Source organism: Megascapheus bottae, chromosome 17, assembly GCF_031878675.1.
Source record: "Megascapheus bottae isolate mThoBot1 chromosome 17, mThoBot2.hap1, whole genome shotgun sequence".
Lineage (NCBI taxonomy): Eukaryota > Metazoa > Chordata > Mammalia > Rodentia > Geomyidae > Megascapheus > Megascapheus bottae.
In genome coordinates, this window is record NC_143525.1 from 8,130,470 (window position 1) to 8,152,202 (window position 21,733).

A 21,733-nucleotide genomic window follows, 5' to 3' on the forward strand; every position below is an offset into this window, starting at 1 on the left:
TAGTTTCATTATGGTATTGCAGGTGTGCATACATTCTGTTTTCTTCAGAACAACCCTCTGGGTTGTCCCCTCTCTCCCTTTTTGCCAGTATTGGGGCTTGAACTCAGGGCCTGGGCTATGTCCCTTATCTCTTTCACTCAAGGCTGGTGGCTGTACCACTTGAGCTACATTTCTGCTTCTGATTTTTTGGTGGTTAATTGGAGATAAGAGCCTCAGAAGACTTTCTGCCTTGGCCGGCTTTGAAGCGTGATCCTCAGATCTCAGCCTCCTGAGTAGCTAGGATTACAGATGGGAGCCACTGGCAGGAGGGACTGGGTAGTCCAGGCTGGCCTTAAACTCTAAATTTTGATTATCCTGCCTCTTTGCTTCTGAGAGCTGGGGTTACCAGGATGTGTCCTCATGCTCTTAATTGTGAAATTGTTCGTTTGCAAGAAACGCCTGTAATTGTTTATAATTGATGATAATAAAATGTCAACAAAAAAGAGGTATGCTTTGCAAATATTTCTAGAAGCTTGGGATTGACTGGGGGCTTGGCTCAGGTGGTAGAGCACCAGTCAAAGAGCAAAAGCAAGCATCAGATAGCCAGTTTGAGTCCTGGTCTTGGACAAAAAAAAAAAATAAAGAGGAGAAGAAATATCCTCCAAGACATATTAAAAAAAAACTGAACAACAGACAGACTGAACTTCTTGTGCTCAGTGTGTATTTGTCCAACAGGTATTATTCACCCTCTAGCTAATGCTTTCTGAGCCAGTTCTTTTCCCTCACTACATCTGTTCAGTCATCCAGCTTTAATGGAGTAAAGCCTCCCCTCATGATGTTCTCAAATGGACATTTGCTTTTCCTCATTAGATCATATGTACAAAGCAAATGAGAAGCATTTCAGTCAGGGTATGCTTGTGCCCTACATATATAGGGCAACAGATAGCACAGTGAATGCTATGCTATCACTCGATTTTTCTCAATGTAGTCTAATTTTAAAAATAAGAAAGCATTTCAGCCTATAGAATGCATTTATGGACCACAAGTCCCTCTTAATTGTGTTCCCTAAGAAATGAAAGTCTTATTCACATCTTAATGTTTTTGAAATCAAGAGGTATTTAATGAGGGTCACAAGGAGCCATTCATGATGGGAAGAGAAGTATGGCAGTTCTATGGCGACTGTTCATATGTGTACAATACTAGCTTTGTGTCGGAGATGGTTGTTCATTTTCCATCTCTCTTATTTGCCTTGGTAACAGCACAGTTGGATTTTAATTCAAACTGGATTTCTGATTCGTTTTCTTGAGCACATGGGTACTTTTCACTGTGAAATTGTCTATCTTACAGCTTTCTTCATCCTACTGCATTGGCTAATAAAGTTCTTACAGGATTAAAATCTTGAAGGGTTAATTACTTAATGGTGGGAAACTATAGGTCTTTGGACAAAGAAGGGAAGACTGAACCAAATTCACTTGTGACAAGAACCTGACTTTCTCTATGCAGTTAAGAATCTAAGTGAATGTCTTAAGGAGCAGAGGTATATGCTGCTGTACATATGTTCCATGTCTTTTGAAGTAAAAATCTCTTTAGCCATGTGGCCCATTAGTGGAGAGCCACTTCACTGTGTTTCAGCCAGGGAACATTTTCCTGTTCCTTCATTGTGGTGCATAAGCCTTTTTATTATACTGGGACATGTATAAGCAAGGGTTTGGTTCTACAGAGTGCAGAGATACTGATGGAGTAGTTAAAGAAATGTAGCAAAGGTGCTTGCTTCATTTATGAGTCGTGGAAAGTTAAATTTTGAGTAGTCATTGTGTGTTAGGGAAAAAATGAATGTGACCCATGACCAATGGGCCTTTTAGTTCTTTGCTAGAGTCTAAGCAAGCCATTCTTCTGTGACTGTGTTTTAGTCATTTGCAAGATAGTAGGAAACCTCTTAAAGTCTCTAAACTTGCTACATAGCACTAGAAGCTATAGATCCTGGCTTTAACACATGATCCTTGTTACAGGGGGACATTTCATTTTGAAACTGTGACACAGTTGTGTTTAAATTTTTTGTGCAGGTGTAAAAAGTTGATAATTTTTATCTTAGTGGTTGATAATTTTTATCTTTATTTTTGCTTATTTATTTTCTTGATTCGGGTTTAAACTTAGGCAATGCATCAATTAGGTAAGATGTTACCACTTGAATCATACCTCAATGACATTTCAATCAAACATATTCTCTACTAGGTCTGATACCAGGTTTTAGGGAAATCCTCTTGCCTAAGAAACCTTGTTCATAACAATAAGATGTTTGATTGTGCCTGATTTCTCTCTTGTAGCTAAGGGAATGCTTTGTTTATCTCTGTTGACTGGTTTGAAGCTGACTAAATGACATTCCTTCCATAGGAGTATTGTCAAAAATTTATAATCCATTTGACAAATTATTTTAAAATCTGTTGAACTAATATTTTAATCTTTTCAGCATCTAAAAGTCTGTCTCCTTAGATTATTTATAGTATAGTTAGTTTCCTTTCTCCTGAGGAAGCTCATTCCAGGCTTTGGGGGAAAATGCCTTACAGCAGTAGCTTATTTGTTGTAGTCTTTGTGATTGAAGATTCCTGGCTAGAGATGTAAATCTATATAAGCAGAATCACCTCAAATGTGGAGAGCACAAGACCTTTTTGTCTTATATCTCTAACCCCCCCCCACAAAAATCTTTCCCCAGTCGGTTAGGCAAGTGACACACCAGCATCCAATGTTGTAGACTTAGTTGTTGTTGGTCTTGGGGCTTGAACTCTGTGCCTGGGCGTTGTCTCTGAGCTCTTTAGCTCAAGGCTATGGCCCTACCCTTTGAGTTACAATGCCACATCTGGTTTTCTGGTGTTTAATTGGAGATGAGTCTCATGGACTTCAGTGCCTGGGCTGGGTTTGAAGTGTAATCCTTAGATCTCAGCCTCCTGAGAACCAGGACCAGACCCTATCTAGAGTACTTGGGTGGAAGGTGGTACAATTTGCAAGTCAAAACCCTGCCCTGGCAGCGACTGTCAGTGTGTGCCCACCATTTGCATTACTCAGTCACATGGTGTGAGTCAGTGGAGTTGAAGAAAGTTGGTTGAGGGAGGTGAGAGTTAACACCAGTTGAGTGGAAAGCAGGCTATATGAGAGTCTGAGCAATATGGTCAGTGCCACAGATGGAGATGTAAACCCTGAATTGACAAAAAAACCCATGACATTGAAACAGTCCTTAGTGACCTGGAGTCAAGAAAACTGGGCCTGACGTGGACATGACACTTGTTACTACTTGTGCTTGGGGGGGAGGTCAAGGTTAGATCTCAAAATAGTAGATTGATAATCTGTCACTGAGCTAAGTCCCCAAATCAGAGAACCATCTCTGGCCTAACTTGTTCAGACTTAAAACATTCCAAACAGTCAAACAATAGCAAGAAGATCGTTTTTCTGGAATTGTTTTTGGAAGTGGAATCTACCTTCATCAATAAGGAAGAATTAGTTATTGGTTTTTTTTTTGTTTGTTTGTTTTGTTCTTTATTGTTTCTTCTGTTTATATTGTGTATATTTTAATTCCTTCCTTCCTTCCTTCCGTCCATCCATCTGTCCATCTTTCCTATGAGAAGGTTTCAACTCAGGATCTTAAATTAGTTCAGCTGGTGCTCTATATGTGAGCTACAACTCCAGATTAGCCTTTTGCTGGTTAATTGGAGATGGAGTCTTCTGAACCCTTTTGCCTAAGTTAGCCTTGAATCTCAGTACTCTAGATGTCAGCCTTCTGAGTGGCTAGGATTATAGGCTTGAGCCACCGGCTCCTGGCTTTCTTACTATTATTTCTAGCACCTTCACAGCATACATCTATATGTATATCTATATCTTGTGACTTCTGTTTTCTTTCCTAGCCCCCCCCCCCTTTTTAACTAATTACTTACTAATGCCAATGCCTTTGTAAAATTTAAACTACTAGCTTATTCTCTAGGTAGATCCTTTTCCTTTTAAACTCATTGGAGTTGATGTTTATATTTTTTTAGCTACATTGAAATAACTAGTTCTTTCGTGTGACTATTTTCTGCTTTCTCTGTGTGACAGTGGAAGAGGATTGAACACACATCAGATGTTCAGATTTCAATGTAGAAACACAAGTAGTATGAAAAAGGCAATGTGACTCTTCCAAAAATTCATAACACCTCAGCAGTGTTATCCAGAGAGATTAAAATGGCCTCAAAAATAAAGACAATAAAAATTGCTGGGTGCTGGTGGATCACATCAGTAATTCTGTCTATTGAGGAAGCTGAGATGTGAGGATTGTGGTTTGAGGGCAGCCCCAGAAAGAAAGTCTGGTTAGATTCTTATCTTCAATAAACTACCAGAAAAAGCCAGAAGTGGCCCTGTGAGATCAAAGAAAATTCAACCAGTAAGGAAGTAAGGAAGTCAATCTAAGATCGATGAAACATAGCTAGAAAACCAGCCAGGAAATTGAGATTCTGGAAACAAAACAAGCAAAAATAAATGCATAAATAAAATAATTGCTGTAAATACAAAGCTCAATATATATAATTAAAATATATAGTAGAAAATCACCAGTAGACTAGATCAATTAGAGATAGAAGACAAATTCAAGGAAATATTACACTCAGCAATAAAAGAAAAGAAAAAAAAGTTAAATTCTCTTAAAAAATTCTAGGGTACTGAACCATATTCTTTCCTGGTAAAATTCCCCAGCATGTATAAGGTCCTTAGTTACAGTCACAGTACTTCTAGTTGGTGTGTGCGTGTGTGTGTGTGAGTGTGTACAAGTGCGTACGAGCATGTCTGTGTTTGTGTGTGTGTCTGTCTGTATTCTAGGACATGGTTAAGAAACCATTTAAGCCATAGAGTAGAATAACAAATTAAGAAAGCATAGAAAACTAGTTATTTGAACTCAAAGGAGAAAATTTCCTAAATCTAAGGTATATGCGTATTTAAGTGGAGGCATTTAGAACCTTGAGTATACAAGACCAGAAAAGTACCCTCTAAGCCACATTATAGTTAAAATGCCAAGGCTAGAAAATACAAGGAAGGATAGTTCAAACTGCAGGAGAAAAATATGCTAACTTTTAAATATGAAGGTAATCAGAATTACCCCTAGACCTCTTAGGGTAAATAATAAAAGCTAGAAAAGTGTGGAATGATACACTTCAAGCTCTAAAAGAAAACAACTGCTAACCAGATTGCTATATCCAACAAAGTTATCATTTAAAAATGATGGAGAAGCAAGATCCTAACAAAACAAGCACAAGTTAAAGCAATTCATGACCACTAAGCCAGCATTACAGAATGTATGTAAAAGAAAATTTCACATAAATGAGACAGAAAGGGCCGGGAGTTTGGCCTAGTGGTATAGTGATTGCCTAGCATGGACAAAGACTGGGATCTGATTTCTCGGTATCATATACACAGAAAAAGCTGAAAGTGGTGCGGTGGCTCAAGTTGTAGAGCATTAGCCTTGAGGAAAGCCCAAGGACAGAGCTCAGGTCCTGAGTTCAAGCCCCAGAACTGGCCAAAAAAAAGAGAGAGGGACAGAGAGACAGACAGAAAGAAAGACATCATAAACATGAACAGAAAGGAAAATTTTCAGGAGAGAAATTTTATAAAGAGAAAAAGAAGAACCAAACATACACAATTCAGTAAATAAGAGCTCTACAAACTCCTAAGAAAAACAAGGAAAAAAGAAAAACTAGTAGCATTCAAATCAACTTGGAAAAAAAATCTCTGGAATTATAGGGGTAAATACCTCTTAATAATGATTTTAACTCTTCAGTAAGAAGTTACAGATTGGCCGAATTAAAAACAAAGGTCTGCTTTTGTAGTTCATACCTATAATCCTAGCCACTCAGGAGGCTGAGACCTGAGGATTGTGGATCAAAGCCAACCCAATCAGGAAAGTCAAGGAGACTCTTATCTCTAATCAACCACCAAAAAGACAGAAATGAAGCTGTGGCTCAAAGTGGTAGAGGGTTAGCTTTGAGCAAAAGTGCACAGGGACAGTGTCCATGCCCATATTTTAAGCCCTATGTACGACTGACCAGTAAATAAATAAAAACAAACACATCTTCCACACAGATACATAATTGAGAGTGAAAGAGTGCCAAGATTCCTGTCAGCAACCAGAAGCCTAGACAGATAAATATGCAAGTCTATATTTCTCATCCAATATAAATCCATAAATGCAAGTTTGGCTTAGGTGCCACCTGTGAGCCAAAAAACCATGAGAGGAACTGAGTTCAAGCCCCTAGTGTCAATATACTCAGACACAAATTGGAACATCTTAATCCAACAATGTACCTCAATCTCTTAGCAAGACAAGAATAAATCAAACCCCCAAACTATAGATGAGAAGAAATAACCAAAGATCAGGGAACAAGTTAATGAATCTAAGAAAATAATGCAAAAGAACAATGAAAAGGGAAACCTGAGAAGGCCTTTGGCTAAACTAACCAAAAGAAAGAGAAGACTCAAATTAGTGAAATTTTAACATGAAGAAAAGATTTCAGCAAATACAAATTAGGGACTATTTTCAGAAGGTATATTCCAGGTAACTGGAAACTAGAAGAAAGAGATAAATTTCTGGACACTGGTGGCCTACCAAGATTGTAGTAAGAAGATATGAACAACATAAACATATCTATCATGAGCAAGGAGATGCAAACAATAACCAATAAGATGAGGCAGTAACCAACAAGGAAATGGATGGATTCACTGCCAAATCCTACCTGAACTTCATTTTATTTATTTTTGCTGGTACTCAGGTTTGAACTCAAGATCTTTTACTTGCTCAACTTGCCCACTTGACTTGTGCTCTCCACTTGAGCCATGCCTCTGGCTTAGCTTTTTACTGCTTAATTCAAAGATAACTGCCTTGAGCGTTTTTTTTCCCCCTATATGTGGTACCGAGGATTCAAACCCGGGTCTTCATGCATGCTAGGCAAGCACTTTAACCACTAGGCCAAACTTCCTCAGCACCACTTCTGGCTTTTTTTTTTCCTATATGTGGTACCAAGGATTTGAACCCCGGTCTTCATGCATGCTAGGCAAGCACTTTAACCACTAGGCCAAACTCCCGGCCCGCTCCACCTTGAGTGTTTTTTAAAACTGAGATCCTGGGCTGGGAGATTGGCCTAGTGGTTAAAGTGCTTGCCTAGCATGCATGAAGACCCGGGTTCGATTCCTTGGTACCACATACATAGAAAAAAGCCAGAAGTGGTGCTGAGGCTCAAGTGGTAGAGCTCTAGCCTTGAGAAAGTCCAAGGACATTGCTCAGGCCCTGAGCTCAAGCCCAAGACTGACAAAAAAAAAAAAAGAATAAAAAAAAAAAAAAAACCTGAGATCCTCCAGACCCAGCCTCTGAGTAACGAGGATTGTAGATAAGAGCCATCCACACTCAACATGGACTAGAACTTTAAATGAAACTCAGTGCTCCTCAACCCATTCTATAAAGTAGAAAGGTATGGAAGGCCACTAAACTCATTCTGTAAAGCTAGTATTTACACAAAACCCAAATGGAATAAATCTCTGTGATTTCTCTGATGAACATAAATAAAAAGTTTTTGATATCCAAACCGAATTCATCAACACACTAAAGGATTATACACCATGATCAAATTGGATGTTAAGTTATAACTGTACCAGAAAAATTTTAGACTGTATAAACACTGTTAGTAAAGTAACAGGATATGAACTGAATTAGTAATGGGATTTGAGGCATGATTCAGAGTAGAGTGCTAGCCAATAAGCAAAAATATTAGGAATAGAGTTTGAGTTCCAATCTCAGACCTAAAAAATAAAAATGTAGTAGCTTTTCTATAAAGTAAGGACAGACTTACTGAGGTAGACTTGCTAGAAGATAATCCACTTACAACAGATTTCAAAACTAGATTAAAATACCTTGGTATAATGGTGTTAAAGGCCTTTACAATAAGTGTGAAGCACTTGAAAGAAAGACCTGAAGAAGGCTCTATAGGATGAATTGCGCTCACGGAGTGGGAGAACCAATGTTATATATATGATTACACTCTACAGATTCAGGACAGTCCCTATCAGAATTCCAGTTTTATTGTTTACAGAAATATAAATATTCTAAAGCTTATATAGAAGCATAAAAGACCCCAAATAGAAAAACAATCTTGACTAAAACGATGTATCATAATACCTGTCCTCAATTTATACTACAGAGCTATAGTAAAATATACCAGCATGATACTGCCTCTCAAACACAGACACGAACACTTATTGGACTAGCATGGAAAAGAGATATAAAACGGTACTATTACAGCCATCTGATCATCAACACAGGTACCAAAATCAGATGTTGAAAGGACAATCTCTTCAACAAATGGGCTATGGAAAATGAATATCCACATGGATATGATGGGAAGTAGAGTCCTATCTCACCCTGTTCAAAAACCATTTCAAAACATTTTAACGTAAGACCTGAAGATTTGAAATTACTATAGCAAAACATTGGAAGAACACTTGAAAACATAGGCACACAATCAAAGACTTTCTGAACAGAACCCCGAATGGTTCCGGAAATAAGAGCAAGAAATAGGAAATGAGATTGCCTCAAACTAAGAAGCTCCCACAGCAAAGGATATAATTACCAGAACATAGAGACAGCTTACAGAATGTGAGAAAATATTTTCCAGCTATTCATCTCACTAGAGACTTGATTTCCAGAGTTTATAACACATTCAAAAAATTAAACACTGAAAGAACAATCCAATTTGCAAATGGGGAAATGAAGTTCAAAAGAAGAACAAATGGCCAATCAATACAGGATTGTATGCTCAGCCTCCATAGCTATAAGGGAAATGTAAGTAAGAAGCAGTGTTGATACTCAGATCAGAAAGAAACAACAAATACTGACGGGTGGAGGAAGAGCCCTTGACTACTGCTGGTCGGGAATGTAAATCAGTTCAACCACTATGAAAACCAGTATGGAGGTTACTTTTTCTCAGACCACATTATGAGTTCATGTTAAACTGACCATCCTTTGGAAAGTTGGGGTAAACACATGAGAAATGTAACCCAGTCTTATCCCAAACACTTCAGCAAAAATTTTAGGTTCTCTCTCTCATTTGTGCTTAGACTTCAAACTTTTATAATAATTTAGAGTATTTTGTTAGTAAATTACTATAATATGTAGTTGTTTTCAAGGAAATCGCAGATGTTGTTTCTTAAACATAGAGTATATTGAAATCTAATTTATGCTGGTCAAGTTCTTCTGTTCATATTAAGTCATCTGGTACATATTCTTATGTAGTAAGTAGCTTTGAAAACCTCCAATTTTTTGTTTTTAATCTTACTTTGTTCCAGTCCTAGGGCTTAAACTCAGGGTCTGGGCACTGTTCCTGAGCATTTGTGCTCAAAGTTAGAACTCTACCACTTGTATCACAGCCCTACTTCCAGCTTTTGATGGTTAATTTGAGATATGAGTCTCATGGGCTTTCTTGCCTAGGCTGTCTTTGAACTGTAATCCTCAGATCTCAGCTTCCTTAGGATTAAACTACCAGAGCCTTGCTTCTAGTTTATTTTTGTCAAAATGAATTACAGTGATGAAAGGGATCTCTGATCTCCATTATAAAAACAAACGCTGATGTTCAATTAGTTTTGTTGTAGTTCTATATTTTAGATTGAGCTTGTGAAGGAAGGACCAATTTTTTGGCTTGCATGGACTTCTATCATCATTCCACCTTTGATCAGTTAGTCATTGATTAGTTCTCTCCATATGAAGAAATGATGACTGGTTTCTAACATGTACTCTCATGACAGTTGGTCCTCAGCATGTGATGTAGGGACTTTGGTGCTGTTGAGCTCATTAAAATAGGTTATTCCAAAAATCTGCAGCTTAATCATCCTAGCTAACAACTCTACCAGATACATTAACCCTTTTGGGTTTCAGGGAATGATAACTAGTCTCCAGGGTCCACCATTTAAGCCTACTAAAACATACTCAAATATTTACGTATGTTCCATGTGCAGAAAACCTTCACATTACCTCAGCATCTCACTAGATTAGTAGTTATTTTGGTGCTCAGATCTCTGCCTTTGCCAGGCAGGCATGCTACCATTTGAGCTATTCTCCAAGTCCTTATACATTTAGTTGGTTTTGCAGATAGGGTATTACACTCTGGCTCAGCTGGTCTTGGATGACAGTCCTCTTGATTGTTTCTCCAAGTAGCTGGGATTACGGCCATGTACTGCCTGCCATACCTGGGTACAGAGTTTTACCTTGTTGTATCATCAAGTCAGATCTAACTCCACCTAAATATGATCAGTTTGTAGATCTTCTGTTAGATAGGGTTGAGTCTCAGCATTTTGTGCCTCCAGAACTCTTTATCCATTTATGGACCTAGAAACTAGAAGACCTCCTTACTTCCAAAATATAGTGGTGGCACAGGTATTGGGCAACAGATGTTCCAGTTCAAAGAGGGAGAAAGCAGAAGGCCTTGGGGGTCTCAAGCAATTTTTGAATATAGTACAGAAATTTTCATTGATGTTTGGGTCTGGAATAATTCTCTGCCTTTGAAACTTACAGAGACACATTTCCAAGGAGCAAAAAGCCTTACACAGTCAGTTTTTTTTTTTTTCTTTTTTCTTATGTCTCTTAAGTTTGTCTGCCCATGCTTGTAACTGTGATGTGCAGATTTCAGCTTCCTGACTAGCTAAGATTACAGCTATGAGCCACTGGCTCCTGGCCCCCCCCCCCCCACCCCCCTCTCTTCCCCCACCCCCTCCTCTTTGTTTTAGTGGGTATGTTAGTCTTGGGGCTTGAACTCAGGGCCTGTGTGCTACCTGTGAGCTTTGTTGCTCAAGGTTAGTGCTCTGTCACTTGAGCCACAGTTGTACTTCTGGTTAACCACTAATAAGTGGTTAATTGAAGGTAAGAGTCTCATGGACTTTCCTACCTAGACTGACTTTGAACCACAATCCTCAGATCTCAGCCTCCTGAGTAACTAGGATTATTGGTTTGAGCCATGGGCTCCCATCTCGGTACTGTTTTTTTCAAGTTATTATTATTTATTTTTTAAAAAAACCTTTTTCAAAAAATTGTAAAGGTGATACACAGAGGGGTTACAGTTTCATGTAAGTTCATGAGTACATTTCTTTTTGAACAGTGTTACCCCTCCCTCATTTTCATTGTGGGTTTTTTTTTTTTTTTTAATGTCTGTATTTGGTGTTCCTGGAATTCCCATTGTGCTTAGCACAACACATTCCTGATAGCTGCAGGGAGCCCAGTGCTCTCTCACCATAATCCTTCACTCCAATTTACAAATCTCAGGTCTACACCCTTTGGTAAATCTTCTGAATCCACTGGAGCCAGAAAGTGTTTGGATTTAAACATTTCTTAAACATGTGTAATAAACATTTTTTGCAAGTGAATTCAGGCAAAATGTCTTTAATGTGAACATGAAACCAAGATTTGTTGCAAGTACTCAGTGTCATTGTTATAATGTGTCTGTATACATTCCAAAGAAATGATTCTGTGTGATGTATTGAAATAGAAAGAAATGTAATGAATGAGGAAATTGAATAAAAAAATGGTATTTTGTACCTCAAGAGAAAGAGTGCTTGCTTAAAGCTGGGTGCCTATGGTTCATAATTCTAATCTTAGCTATTCAGGAGGCTGAGATGTGAAATTGTGGTTCAAAGCCAAGCCTAGGCAGACAAGTCTGTGAGCCTTATAACCTTATTTCCAATAAAATATTAAAAAAGCTGGAAGCTCTGCTGTGGCTCAAGTGGTAGAGTACTAACCTTGAGCAAAAGAAGCTCAGGAACAGTGCCAGGCCCCAAGTTAAAAAAATACAAAAAAATAAAAATAAGAGCATCTATTCAACATTCACAGGTCTTGGATTCAAGCCCCAGGAATGCAAGCAAAAACAAAAATCACAGAAAACAAAAATGTAGTGTTAGGGACTAATTTAAATTTTAGAGAACAAAATACATATTGTTTACTTTTAGAGAAAGATGGTATGAATAGAAGGGAATGATCTTGAGGGTGATAAGTGGATTGATAAGTATGTACTTTTTATGCTGCTGTCAGATAGAATGACATTGCCCCATTTGTTAGGAAATGGAAAGACTTAGAAAAAATCATCTTAAGTGAAGTAAGCCAGACTCAAAAGAACTTAGGCTCAATGGTTTCCCCCATTTGTCATAATCAGTAGAAACCTTGGGCTCTCCTAGCAGAGATTTGCAATAGAGCAAAACTTTGATACATAAGGCCATATAGTATGACACTAAATGAAAGGATCTCTAGGATATAGAAACAAAAGCCATATAACGAATGATTGTTGTCCTTAGGGTACTATGTTATCTCTTATCTCTTGGTTGTCTCATATTATTACAGTATCTCACTTTGTTACCTGATATATTGGATAAATTTGTATTTGGTTATTTGAAATTGGATAGGGAATGGGGGAAAACAAGATGAGGGGTGGGGGTGGGGGGGAGGGAAATGGGGACCAAGGCATGTGAAAGGGTATCAATGTATGTGAATTAATGCACCTTCTATCTGGCAAATATCATGTAACCCTTCTATTAATTATAATAAAAATATATAAAAACTGAAATGGTAATACCTCTGTACAGTACTTTAATAATAACAATTTTTTATTTTCCAGATCATGTATTATGTAGTCATTGTCTGTGAAGTTCTGTTTTTAAATTTTTTTTGTTTTTTCTTCTTTGACTCTCTGTTTGTTTGTTTGTTTGTTTTTGTACATCAGACATGTTTTATTCAGCGTTAATAAAAAGGTTGCCGCCTTACCCCATGAAGCTTCCTTAAGGGAATAATTATGTTGCGTACTGGTGGTATTAGTATGGAGTGGACTATACTATGATGATTTTAGACCTTTATGGTTGTAAAATATTTAAGATATTTCAATCAGTTATGAAGTAATACTGTTCTTAAGGGGAAATTATTTTTTATTAAACTACAGGCACTAAATTGTAATGCTGAAGTAGTGGTGATATTTAAAGTTTTTTTTTTTCTTCTCCTGTATCTGCTGAGATAAATGACTTGGAGTGACTGGTATTTTCCTTTGCAAACATGTCACAGACCTGTACTATGTAACTATGAGTACCATCTTTATGTCATGGACTGTTCTCTGTTAGGTGGTTTGAGATTAGTAATAGCTACAGAGCATTTGTATCTGCTTTTTGGTAATTCTGAGTAATTGAGTTTTACCTTTCAAAATGTTGTCCAACAGCCATTATTTGTGAAGGCAGGTTTTTCTGCCTTTCTGCTTGAATTTCTTATGCCCTCATAAGACCTGTTTTATGGTACTTGAAGCTTTTACTTTTTATTTGTTATTTCTCAGGTAAACGCAAAGCACTGAAGTTGAATTTTGCAAATCCGCCGGTCAAATCTACAGCCAGGTTTACTCTGAATCCCAACACGACCGGAGTCCAAAATCCACACATGTGAGTATTCTCCGTGACCAAATCAAAGACCCAGCTCATATAAAGGGTTTAACACCATTGTGTTGTATGCATTATTTCTATTTTCTAATGATTTAGAAATATTATTGTTGGAACTTAGAAAATTATTGGTTATCCATTCTTGAATTGGTAAACACAGTTTTCCTCTTTAAAAGTATCGTTAGGGGAACAAAGAGCCAAAGAGACAAATGTATTTGTCTGGTTTAATACCTCTTACTAAACTTCTTGAGAACACAGCTTATCCTCTTCCTCCTGGACTTCCAGTGAAATGGCAAGGTTTATTTTGCAGATTAAATGTCCTTTCTCTACAAATCCTCATCACTTGCTTGTTGACAAGACAGATTCCATTCTGAAAAAGCTCAGGTCCTGTAGGAGTTCTGTGTCATAGGAAATTGAAAGTTGTGTCCATCCATGTCAATGTACAGGTGTCAGGTATCAGTGACTTTTAAAAAAAAATTGTGTAACAAATGTTTTTTTTTCTATTTTTTTACAAATGTTTTAAAGACTAGAAGTGAAATTGTGGCATCTTACTGGAAATATTGTTAGAAGTATGTTTGTGAATTTAACTTCAGGACAGTATTTTACCTAGACCTTCAATCAAAGTGAAGTGATAGATTGGATAATAATTGTTCCTTCCCCCCAAACTGTCATGAGCAGGAAGGCTTTCATTACAGTTATGCCCAGATCCCTGGAAAGACTTTTATCTAATCCTGGGTATTGAGAAAGTACAGCAAATAGTGAGAGGTATGTGGTAATGAGTTTGTGTAGAGGCAGGCAGGGTGGTGCACATTTGCAATCCCAGCTACCAAGACCAAGAGGTGGGAAGATTGTGGTCCAATGCACAAAACCATGAGAACCCTGTCTGTAAAGAAACTAAAATAGGAATGTGATAAAGCAACTTTCCTAGAGGCTGAGTTCAATTGTCATTTGTGGATATACCCATAAAAGAAAAAACAAACAAAAAAACACAATGATCACAGAATGGTTTAAATAATTTCTCAACAATTTGGCTGTAAATCTTACTAGACTTGAAATGTCCTTAGTTTTCTAAGAGACAAATTTATTGTCATTTTCTTTTCATTTAAAGATGATCATAATTTTATTTGCAAATAGTACCAAGTTGGTCAATTCCTTTGAAGGAATGCCTGAATGTAAGTACCTTTTTTTTTGAAACTTGCCTTCGCTAGAAGGGTCGGTTGTACACATATGAGTATATATTTCCGCTTTGACTTGTAAATTTAGAATGAAGACCACATTAAATGAGTACTGCAGTAACAATTTATTTTACTAGGAATGCAGCTACTGCAGAAAAAGGGATAGGAAAGATTATGGTCCAGTGCTAGCCCCTAGGCAAAACTTTGAGACCCTATCTGTAAAGAAACCAAAAACAGAAGAACTAGTTCTGGTTTAGAACCATTCTAGACTAGAATGGTATTAATAATTCTATTTCTCTTCAGAAACTGAACTTTATTCTGTCTCTGAAAATCTGAATTGATCAAGAAACCTTATGTTTTTTAGTTGGTCATGACATAAGCTGCAAGAAAATGCTCTCCAAAAAAACCTCTTTCATTTCTCCTTTCCTAGAATTCCTCATGAAAGCTTGTACGAGACTACTTCAACAGTTACTGGCAAAACATGTATTTGAAGCCTAAGAAAGATAAGGCTTATGTAGTAATCATCCAAAGTGATCAAATCTCCCTTTTAACAGCCCTTTAGTAATTCATCACCAAAAATTTTAGGTCTCTTTTTATTTGTTTATTTATTAATTAATATGATCACTATATTTTACTGCCAATACTGAGACTTGAACTTAGGATCTGGAAGCTTTTGCTTATTAGTTAGCATTTTTGGTCAAGGCCGGTGTTCTATGACTTGAGTCATATCTCTGCTTCATTTTTTTGGGGGGGGGGTGCTTAATTGGAGATAAAGACTCCTGGCCTTTCCTGTCTATACTGGATTTGAACCTTGATCCTCAGGTCTCTGTCTCTTGAGTAGTTAGGATTACAAGCATGAGCCAGTGGTGCCTAGCTTCAAATCTCTTTGCAAAGCTCTTGTGACCAGGGGAATGCTACTGACTGAGATTTAGAAGTGGAAAGACATTTACATATTTGAAAATGTACTTTTGTCCATAGACTCTCATTTATGGAAAATTCCTAGACAAAAAAATCCTGTGTATATATTGCAAACGAGTTACTAGGCTGAAAACAACTCTTTTTTATTCTAAAAATTGAGTTGATTTGGTTTTAAGTCTTATTTCTTAACCAGTACTTTATAATAAGTTTGTAGCCAGGTTGGTGACCCATTCTGTCTCTAAACAAGTATAGAAGCTTGGGAAGGTTATCAGAACCTGCCTCCCTTTCATACTCGTGCTCAGTTCCAGAGCACAGAAGTGTGTGAGCTAGCCGGACAAGGTCAGATAGAAGGAGCTCTGCTCTCCCTCCCCCATGTTTCCTTTTTATTAAATGTTACAGCTTATTGAGGGAGTTTAAGACTTTCAACCAAGAAAATAATAACTATGTGTTACCACACAGTTTATCTGTTGAATTCCTGGCTGCTGTTTACCATGTCTCATGTTCCCCAGTCCTTCCTGCCTTAGGAGGACATGTGGTCAAAAATTCAATATGTATCCTACGAAAGTGAAGAAAAGTGAGAGAAAGGCAGGATGAGGGAGGGATGAGTGACAATTGTGAAAGGGGTGTCACTCATCAATATGCATTGTATTCCTAAACTGAGTTGTTAAATGACAACTACTTGAAGATAGTTTGAAAAATCATAAATCATGAGATTGAGAAATATGAAAAAAAAACTTCAAGTAAGAAGTTGGTGGATTCATCGTTCTTTAGGTCTTGTGGTCTGGGTTAGAAGTAGACTGTTACTGGAATTGACAGAAAATAATTGTCTTTCCAAGGACAGCATGTCTTTACTTCCCCATACCCTTTTGTTCTCTTCCTCTGTGCTATATACCAGAAGTGCTAAAAAAAAAAAAAGAAGAAAAAAAGTCATTGTTACTATTTAGAAGTACTTTGTAACTCAGAATCCATTGCTTGCATTTTTGGGAGCTTTGAGGTAAGCAATCTCTTGCTGTTTATGTTTTCCTCCTAAAAGTTCCATGAACTTTAGTAGGGTTATACATGCAAATCTTTATGAATTTGGGAGAGGAAAGAATGAATGAAGTTCAGATCTACATGGGCATTTGATTTCTCCTGAGTGCAGGATCTTTTGGAAGATTAAAAAAAAAATGCAAGAGCACATCAGTAGTTTCTGAGAACCAGCAGTTTAAATGAAATGGCGAGAAATGACAACTCAAGAATGTCAAAGGAGAGACAGAGACAAATTTTTCACTAAATTTCATAGTGAAGCAAGATTTGAATTGGATTTTATAAGATTTCGAAGAGAAAGGAGAATGGCATTTTGATGAGTTATATCTAAGTATGGGGAGTCAAGTATAGATTTGTTTAGTTGTGGTAACGGATACTGCTTATGCCTTCTTTTACGTTTTGCTGGAAGCTTTGAGCATTAGTTCTGTATTGTTGGTGTTCTATAATTATATGGGGATGTACCTAGGAGGCAGATGAGCCATTTTATTTTATTAATTTTATGTCTTACTTCAATTTAAAAAATGGTGCTGGAGTTTGAACTCTACCTTCTACATAGCTGATTGTTATAGGCTTGTACCAACACACTGAACTTGTTTGCTGAGATCTTGTTTATGTTTTTGCCCAGCTGTATGCAAACTGTGATCCTCTTAATCTGTCTTCTGAGTAGTTAGGATTATCAAGTAAAATCTTTTCATTTAAAGATTCATGTATCTGTTTTGGAGACAATTGCTGCTACTTTCTTTTTGCTGTCTTCTTTTTATGTTGCTCTAGGCAACAAATGCAAGTAAAATCAGAACACAGTTGCTTTGTTCCAAGTTCACTGAATGTCATGTCTAAAAGGACCATCCTGTTGCAGTACGTGTCAGAATCTCCTTCTGTTCTGAAGAGGGAATAATAGTTTACTGTATATGCATGCAAAATTTTACTTATCCATTCAATGGTTGATGGACACTTGGGCTGTTTCCAGTTTTTGCCTGCAGTAGATAATGCTACTTGTGTGTTTAACCTATTAAAGCTTTTGTTATATTTCTGAAAGCTATAGTTCACAGATATTCAATATTGTTCATTCAGTGGTCTTTCTGTACTCTTGCTCTAAGCTGGAGTGGGTGTACTTTAGGACTTCTTCACCATTTGTGAATAGCCAGTTTTAATTCCCTGTTTGTGACATTTACATGTATTCTTTATCCTCCTGTCTCTCCCCAACATTTTTGTTTTATGTGCTGGTCATGAACTTGGGACCTGAGCATTATTCCTGAGTTTTTGTGCTCAAGGTTAGTGCTCTGCCACTTGAGCCACAGCTCCACTTCTGGCTTTTTGGTAGTTGATTGGCGATAAGAGTCTCCTGGACTTTCCTGCCTGGGCTGGCTTCCAACTGTGATCCTCAGATGGGAGCCTCCTGTGTATCTAGGATTGGATTATAGGCAGGAGCCACCTGCGGCCCTCGTTGCTTCACAAGAGGTAAAGTGGATCCTCTAGAGGAATCAGGGGCCCTCACTGTGCTTTCAGAAGAACATGTATGAGCCTGGTGTGGTGTCACATCCCTCTAGTCCCAGTACTCAGAAAGCTGAGGGTTGCTTGAGCTAGGGTGATGGAGGCTAGCTTGGCAACATAATGAGACCCTGTCTCAGAAACCAGACCAAACAACTAATCTTTCTTTGCTTTCTTTCTGTTTCCCTTCCCTTCTAGTACCTTCCCTACTCTTTCTTATCCTCCCTTCTAGACTCCCTCCCTCTCTTGTTCCCTCCCTCCCTCCCTCCCTTCTTTCTAAAAAGCATAAAGAAGGAAAACAAAATGGCTCATTAGCTTGCCATCTTGTTAGTTCATGTTACCTTTAAGAAATGAAAATACATACTTCTGGTAAGAGTATTTGATTGATGCAGAAAGTTAAAGAATAAAATGTAAGCTTCTTGCTCTTAATAATTCTGTCCTAAGGTAACCCTACTAAGACCTTGCAGAAAAAAATGTGGTAGATAGCAGAATTTATAATGACTAGTGCCAGTCCTTAGCAATTGTCACACAAGACCTGTTTATTGTATACCACTTTGTAGCTTGATTTTTTTTTCTCTTAATACACCTAGAAGATATTCTAACTTTAGTATTTTCCCTCTCTTTTTAGTTTGTTATGTGACATTCTTTGCATTGTACTTTGAATTCAGTTCCTTATCAGTAGCTATTGGATTATTTTCACTGTTTCAAAGAACAGCTTATATTGGCACAATGTTTCTTGTCAAATTTAAAAACAGTTGTTTCTTCATAGATTGGTAGTTATTATTGCCCTTCTTTTATCTTAGGAGAGACTAAAAATGGCTTACTTTTTCTTGATCTTGACAGGGTGGACATCTTAGGCAGAATAATGTCCCTGTGGGGCTGTCCTCCATGTTATCAGATGTTTAGCTACAACTCTGGTCTCTACCTAGTAGACGACGGTAGAATCCCCAAGTCATAATAAAGAGAATATCTCCAGACATTGTAAGGTGATCTTTGGAATGCAAAATTGCCCTGAGCTGAGGTCCTCTGGCATACAAAGCAAGCTGGTTAATATCACCTTTTGTCCTGACTGTGAGAATACAGAAGGGAGTCGGCTGTGAGAGGTGTATTCCTCCTTGTCTTGGAGCTGGAATGGATGCCAAAAGAAAAAAAGTGAAAGTTTGGTGAGTGGGTTTCAGGATACCTCATAGCATCTGGGGAAAGCATCACAGCTTTGTGAGCAGCTGATAGGTGTCAGAAACATTTTGCCGTTCATTCAGGCAGTATTTGTTGAATGTTCCCCACGTGCAGTTTTCTGTGGTATGGATATGGCTACTTCATGTTTAGAGATGTTATTGCTCTTTCCTGTAACTTGATATTTAGAGGTGGACTCGTGTGTATGTGTGTGTGTGTGTGTGCGTGCGTGCGTGCGTGTGCGTTTGTGTGTGCGCGTGTGTATGTGCACACTCGTGTGAGGGGGGGGGGAGGAGAGGGAGGAGGGGGGGAGAGATTATAATAAAGTGCACATGCTATTGAAGGACCTGAGCCTGGTCCTTTAGTATCACAGGGGTACTGAAGCAGTAGTCACTGAGGCTTGTAAACTAGAGTGGGTCTTTACTAGATTGGTAAAAGGAGTGTTGGAAGTGGAGGCAATTTCATGCACTTGGAATTGCCAGTGTGGGGAAACCTTGGCTCCTCATGGAATGGGGAGGATGGTAGTTAGGATGGAGGATAATTAAAAGAGGAAGGAAAGGTGAATTTGGAACAAGGGTAGGAGGGTCATCAGAATAGGGAGATGGGCTTCATAATGTATGGCTTTCTAGATTCACAACTGTGCTGACTCATCTGGACTGGTGGTGCGCACATCTAACTGCAGTATTTGAGAGCCTGAGACAGAAATAGCACAGATTTGAGGCCTGTCTGGGTTGCATATTGAAACATTGTCTCAAAAATCAAGCAAGGAAACAAGCAGGGACTAAACCAACAGAAAAGAGCTGGAGATGTACTTCAATGGTAGAGTGCTTGTCTAACATGCCCAAGAGCTCCAAGAAATTAAAAAACAAAACAAAACACAAACACAGACAAAAAAAAGTGTATTAGACAAATCAGATCCTTCTGCAGTGTTTTGAAACAGTACTGGTTTGAGAAAGGAGAAATATGTTTGAATGGAGACACACACACACACACACACACACACACACACACACACACTCACTCTCACTTCTGGCTTTCTGGTGATTAAGTGGAGGTAAGAATCTCATGGACTTCCCTGGGCAGAGGAGATCTCAGGAAGCGGAGAGACTCAGATCTCAGGTCCTCGAATGTCAGCCTCCTTCTGAGTAGCTAGGGTTATGGGTGTGAGCCAGCAGCTCCCCATGTAAGAAGTATTTTAGAGTGATGTTGACGAAGATGTTGATACTTGTGTCTTATTTAGTATGTTCTCTAACAGCTCATGTACACTAGCATCTGTACTCAGTGCTTCCCATCACAGTAGTTTATTGAACTCTGCTTTAAGTAGGAAAAATGAGAAAAGCTGCCTCAGACCAACATGAGAGCGAGATCCAGATGCATTGTACACATGACTTGACCTGTTCTCTAAAACTCCTTTGTACAACTACTTAAAAAATAGTTTTGCTTTTTAGCCTATCTGGATCCCAGTCTCCACCTTGTGGTTAAAATTCTTCCTTTCCCACCCATCCATGTGTCTAAAAAATCTGAGTTCTCAGCAGATTCTATCAGCAAGGTAGCCTAGCCTTATTCTCAGAACATCACACATAGCAAACCTTAACCCTTTGCCACCTGCTCTGAAATGATGATGAGTTTTGTAATGTCACACACTCTGTTTCTCCCCTCCCTTTCAAGCATCAATTTGTCTTGCCCTGTCCTGTTTCTAAATGTTACACTTCTCTGGGGCTCAGCTTTGCATCCACTTTCATATAAAAGTACACTGTCATTCTTTGAAGCGAGTCTTAACCACTGATAAATTGGCAACTCGCAGTATTTTAATCTCCAATTGTTATTTCCTCCTCTGTTACCAGCCAGTCACTGAAACATCAGCGAGAGATGTGCGCATGTATGTCACTGGTCATCGCCTCAGTGGGCTGTTCTGTTGGCATCTCAAACTTAATGTGCCTAAAACTGATTCCTTGCCCCTCTGAGTTCCTCCTCTCCAGAAGCTCTTCTTCTTAGCCATGGCAGAAACCCCGTTCATTTGAAACAACCTCCAGCGGTCATGACGGATGCTTCCCCTCTTCACTACCTATACCTGTTTCTTTGACTTCCCTGTGGTCAGTTTAATTCCCTGTCATCCATCTAATGCCAGCTCCTGAATTCCATTCTTGCCTCTTCCTCATCTCTGTCCATCCCATACAGCCACCATCAAATAGCCAGACAGTGCCTCGCACCTGTTTATGACCAGTCCACCCCTTCCCACTGCATTGTGCATGTTATCTCAGTGCTTTTTTCAGTTTAGACAAGATCCACCAGGAAGATCAAACTGGTCTGGAATTATTGATCCTTCTGCTTTAGCCTCCATAGTTTTGGGGTTGATGTTATCAGGAAGTAATATGAAAACATTAACATTTCCATTTGGAGTTTGGAGCCATTCTATTTATTTATTTTACTTTTTTTTATTGTCGGGATAATATATAGAGGGGTTACAGTTATATTCACCAGATAATAGGTGCATTACTTCTCATACATTGAGACTCCTTGTC

The 21,733-nt window shown here is 38.3% G+C and overlaps 1 protein-coding gene across 2 annotated transcripts in view; it reads left to right on the top strand.

The window, feature by feature from the left end:
- Positions 1–21,733, top strand: part of Map2k4 (mitogen-activated protein kinase kinase 4) — a 76,193-nt gene that overhangs the window by 14,767 nt on the left and 39,693 nt on the right. For both annotated transcript variants that reach the window (XM_090349546.1, XM_090349547.1), the window contains one exon: positions 13,332–13,434. In XM_090349546.1, the coding sequence (XP_090205672.1) occupies positions 13,332–13,434 (103 nt within the window). The remainder of the gene's footprint in view (positions 1–13,331; positions 13,435–21,733) is intronic.